Consider the following 4,264-nt stretch of genomic DNA (forward strand, 5'->3'; position numbering starts at 1 on the left):
ACCAAGCCTGTATAGAGCCTGTGCACTATATGTAATATATCTATTCAACTCCCACGTCTGACCTGGCGTCGTACGCAGCCGTGGAGACGCTGATCATGTCTCCGATCTCCTTCCGGATTTCCTGCAACTCCTGAGAAGCACACAGAGCAGAGGTCCTGTTTGAATACTAATGCATCTTTCCTTCCCCAGAGAAAGTGGGCTGCATTCATTTTAATAATAATATTGGAACTCAAGGACACTGTAAAGAACATTACACAGTTAAAAGCACAGTAAAAAGATAAACATTTTAAATTAAAAGGGACTAATAAGAACAGTGGGACAAAACTACTCTGAACCCTGGAGGTGTTTAATATCTGCTTCTACTACAGTCTGCTAGATCTGCTTCTACTATAGTCTGCTATATCTGCTTCTACTATAGTCTGCTATATCTGCTTCTACTATAGTCTGCTATACCTGCTTCTACTATAGTCTGCTATATCTGCTTCTACTATAGTCTGTTATATCTGCTTCTACTATAGTCTGCTATATCTGCTTATACTATAGTCTGCTATATCTGCTTCTACTATAGTCTGCTATATCTGCTTATACTATAGTCTGCTATATCTGCTTCTACTATAGTCTGCTATATCTGCTTCTACTACAGTCTGCTATATCTGCTTCTACTACAGTCTGCTATATCTGCTTCTACTATAGTCTGCTATATCTGCTTCTACTATAGTCTGCTATATTGCGGGCAGCTGCGAGAGAGAAAATATCTCATCCTCAGATTTCTGTCCATGGGGAAAACATATCTCCCTGCAGATGTCTCAGTTACAACAAGATTGAACTAGAAAAGCAGTTTCTAGTGTTTACAAGTAGGTTTTTTTTTTTTTTGAGAAATACCAACGATATGCTCTAACTGGTCTAAGCAATCAAGCATGTGTAACCCATCTGTTTGGGCCTGTCCAGGGCGGGATTAGACCTGGGTCTGCCGCTTGGGAGGCAGACAGTTAGGGTCAGGGTTCCATCCCTGTTGGAGGGACTGTCAGCGCTCCTTTGAGGAGTGAGTCTCACCAGCTACTCAGCCAATCAGAAAGGTTCAGCGCTGCCACCACCCACAAAGTACCAGCCCCCGGCCAGAGTACCACCTCGCCAACGGGGGCTTTCTGGGGGGAATTTGGTTCACCGGTACTTCCCCCGAAGACCCTGGTTCCTGTGGTGTGAGCACAGAGAGTACCCCCAAAGGTTCCTAGTTCCTGGGGAAAAGTGCCGCGGTCTGAAAGCGCCTGATTGCGTAATTTTAGATGGATTTGAACAGAGTATTTAAATAGAGTAACAGCAGCCATGTGTCCGTCCCCCTCTCTTCCTTGTCTGTGATTGGGTGTGAGCATGGTCTGACCTTGTCTGTGATTGGGTGTGAGCATGGTCTGACCTTGTCTGTGATTGGGTGTGAGCATGGTCTGACCTTGTCTGTGATTGGGTGTGAGCATGGTCTGACCTTGTCTGTGATTGGGTGTGAGCATGGTCTGACCTTGTCTGTGATTGGGTGTGAGCGTGGTCTGACCTTGTCTGTGATTGGGTGTGAGCGTGGTCTGACCTTGTCCAGGCGGCGCTGCAGCTGCTGGAAGCGGAGGCGCTCCAGGTGCAGGGTCTCCAGGTCGTCTCTGAGACGGCTGTTCTTGGTCAGCTGCTCGTTGAAGCGGACGAGGGCCTACAGAGTTCAAAGTTCAAAGGTTTCTGGAACGGTATTGAAATTCAAAGTGCCACATGAAATACGAGCTCAGCAAGGCAAACATGTTCAATTTGTACAGTAGATCATTGGGGCCACGGTGACAGTGGGGCGCCGCCATTTTCCTCAGCAGATCAGCCCCATGAGGAAAGGAAAGCCCCGCCCACGCTCAGGGAAGGACGGGACCTCAGACGAAGCAGGGCAGCAACCACTCACCCCCCCCCCCTCACCTAAAGCCAGTCTCAGTTCATCAGCGGCACGACAAAAGGAGCCACAGTGGGGTTCGCTATTCACCCAGCCAGCCAGCTAGCATGTTGTGTTTTTCGCTGCCTCCATGGATTCAGAGCGAGGATCAGCCATCGCCACTTCCCTTCTCTATATGGACCACTTCCCTTCTCTATATGGACCACTTCCCTTCTCTATATGGACCACTTCCCCTTCTGCACAAAAGCCCGCACCTTTCCTCACACACCGGAGGACCAAGGACACCACTAACCCTAACCCCTAACTCCTAACCCTAACCCCTAACCCTAACCCCTAACCCTAGTGTGGTTTACACCTCCCCTCCCTGGACAGAAGAGGGACTCACTCTGTCCAGCTTGTTCTCCAGAGTGCGCGTGGTCTTCTGTGTGTGTCGAGCCTGAGACTTCTGGCTGAGAGTGATGGAGACCTCTCCTCTTCTCAGCTCCGCCAGCTTCATCCCTACGCACAAGATCTGTCCCCAACACACACACACACACACACACACACACACACACACACACACACACACACACACATACACACACACCCACCCACCCACACACAGACACACCCACCCACCCACACACACACACACACACACGGCTTACTGAGGAGGAACAGTAGAAGACAGAATGCTATGTTTGTGTGCAGCTGTGTTGTATGTATGTGCGGTGTCTGGCAGGGATGGATCTGTGTGGTGTGCATGTGTGTGTGTGTGTGTGTGTGTGTGTGTGCGTATGTGTGCGTGTGTATGTGTGTGTGTCTGAGCTGATAAAAACAGCCATGTTATCAGTCTACCTCCTTCTCCAGCTCAGCCTGGCTCTGCTTCTCTCTGTCCATCTCTTCCTCCACCTGGTCCCTGTGGTCCAGCAGGCAGCGCAGGGTCAGGGCGTCCTCCTCGTCCTGCTGGCGCCGCGCCGCGCCCTCACACACGCCCAGACTCCTCCTCAGCTCCGCCTGCTCCCTCTCCAGCTGATCCACCTCATGGCTGCCCTCACACACGCAGAGCACAGCTAACAACTAGAAACCAAGGCATGCTGGAATGTCTCAAACCATTGCTGTTACTTGTGTTTGCTACTTGTGTTATCTATCTGTAAACACACACCGACACACACACACACACACACACACACACACACACACACACACACACACACACACACACACACACACACACACACACACACACACACACAGACACACACACACACACACACATAATGCTGGAATGTCTCAAACCACTCACGTTACTTGTGCTTGCTACTTGTGTCATCTGTAAACAAACACACACACACACACACACACACACACTGTGGGCTCACCGTTGTCTGCGCATGTGCTCCTGGGCCTGGATGCTGTAGGCCTGCCGGTCTCCCTCCATGATCCTGAACTGCCTCTGCAGTTTCCCCATCTCTGTCTCCGCTGGGCAGAGGGCACAACACACCCTCAGATACATACATTACTCATTATGAATTAATTAATAGATAGGCCTATAAAACACAATTATACTCTCAGAAATAGCATATAAAACGTTTCTAAACTATGAAACATAAACTTTCTACAAACTTTTTATATTTTATAATAACTGAGCAGCAGATATATATCCTAGTTAGTAACGTTACCTATCCCGTCGGTGTCCATCTCACTGCTGTCCGAGCTGGCAGACTTCCCTCGAGGCATGATTAGACTGGTTCCGGTCTGTCCGGTGACAGATATTACAGTTTGCTGATCAATTTACACCACAAACACACCCCAATTACCTGCTGGAAACGGACGAATTCTATTGAAACTATTTGTGAGCTGATATCTCTTTGGTTGAGAGAGACTCGACTAGCAGCTCTCTCTCATCTGTCCTGCTTGTTTCCTGCTCAGTTGTTAGCAACCGTCTCCAGGCAAGAGGACTTGTGCGCATGAGCTGAACGATAGGGGGCAGATGAGACGCACGAGAGCATCAATCAATCAATCAATTAATCAATCAATTAATACCCCTACAGCATACTAGTCCATAGCACTGGGGATTTCTTCAATTAGTTCTATTAATGCCATAGATGTTGTTTTGCTTGATCTGAAACCATAATGACAATTAGCTAACAGATCATACTTGTCTATAAACTTATCCCACCTACTGGCAAAGAGTTTTTCTAATATCTTGGAAAACTGTGAGAGTAACGACACTGGCCTGTGATTAGTGAGTTGTTTTCTGTCTTCTGTCATCTGATGTTTGACAGTAACTCGCTGGGTTTTTCATGAGTCATTCACATCCAGACTGCATGTTCTTTCCTCACAGGTTTTTTGCATGAAACACCTGCATAA

At 48.2% G+C, this 4,264-nt stretch overlaps 1 protein-coding gene across 1 annotated transcript in view; it reads right to left on the bottom strand.

Moving 5' to 3' along the window:
* odad1 (outer dynein arm docking complex subunit 1) overlaps positions 1–3,631 on the bottom strand; it is a gene marked incomplete at both ends in the record, with an annotated part of 7,431 nt that extends 3,800 nt beyond the window's left edge. Inside the window, 6 exons of the mRNA XM_084460761.1 lie at positions 63–130; positions 1,577–1,690; positions 2,298–2,423; positions 2,750–2,939; positions 3,274–3,373; positions 3,574–3,631. Of these exons, the coding sequence (XP_084316887.1) occupies positions 63–130; positions 1,577–1,690; positions 2,298–2,423; positions 2,750–2,939; positions 3,274–3,373; positions 3,574–3,631 (656 nt within the window). The remainder of the gene's footprint in view (positions 1–62; positions 131–1,576; positions 1,691–2,297; positions 2,424–2,749; positions 2,940–3,273; positions 3,374–3,573) is intronic.
* Positions 3,632–4,264: the final 633 nt, after the last annotated feature.

Source organism: Borostomias antarcticus (assembly GCF_949987555.1).
Source record: "Borostomias antarcticus genome assembly, chromosome: 33".
NCBI lineage: Eukaryota > Metazoa > Chordata > Actinopteri > Stomiiformes > Stomiidae > Borostomias > Borostomias antarcticus.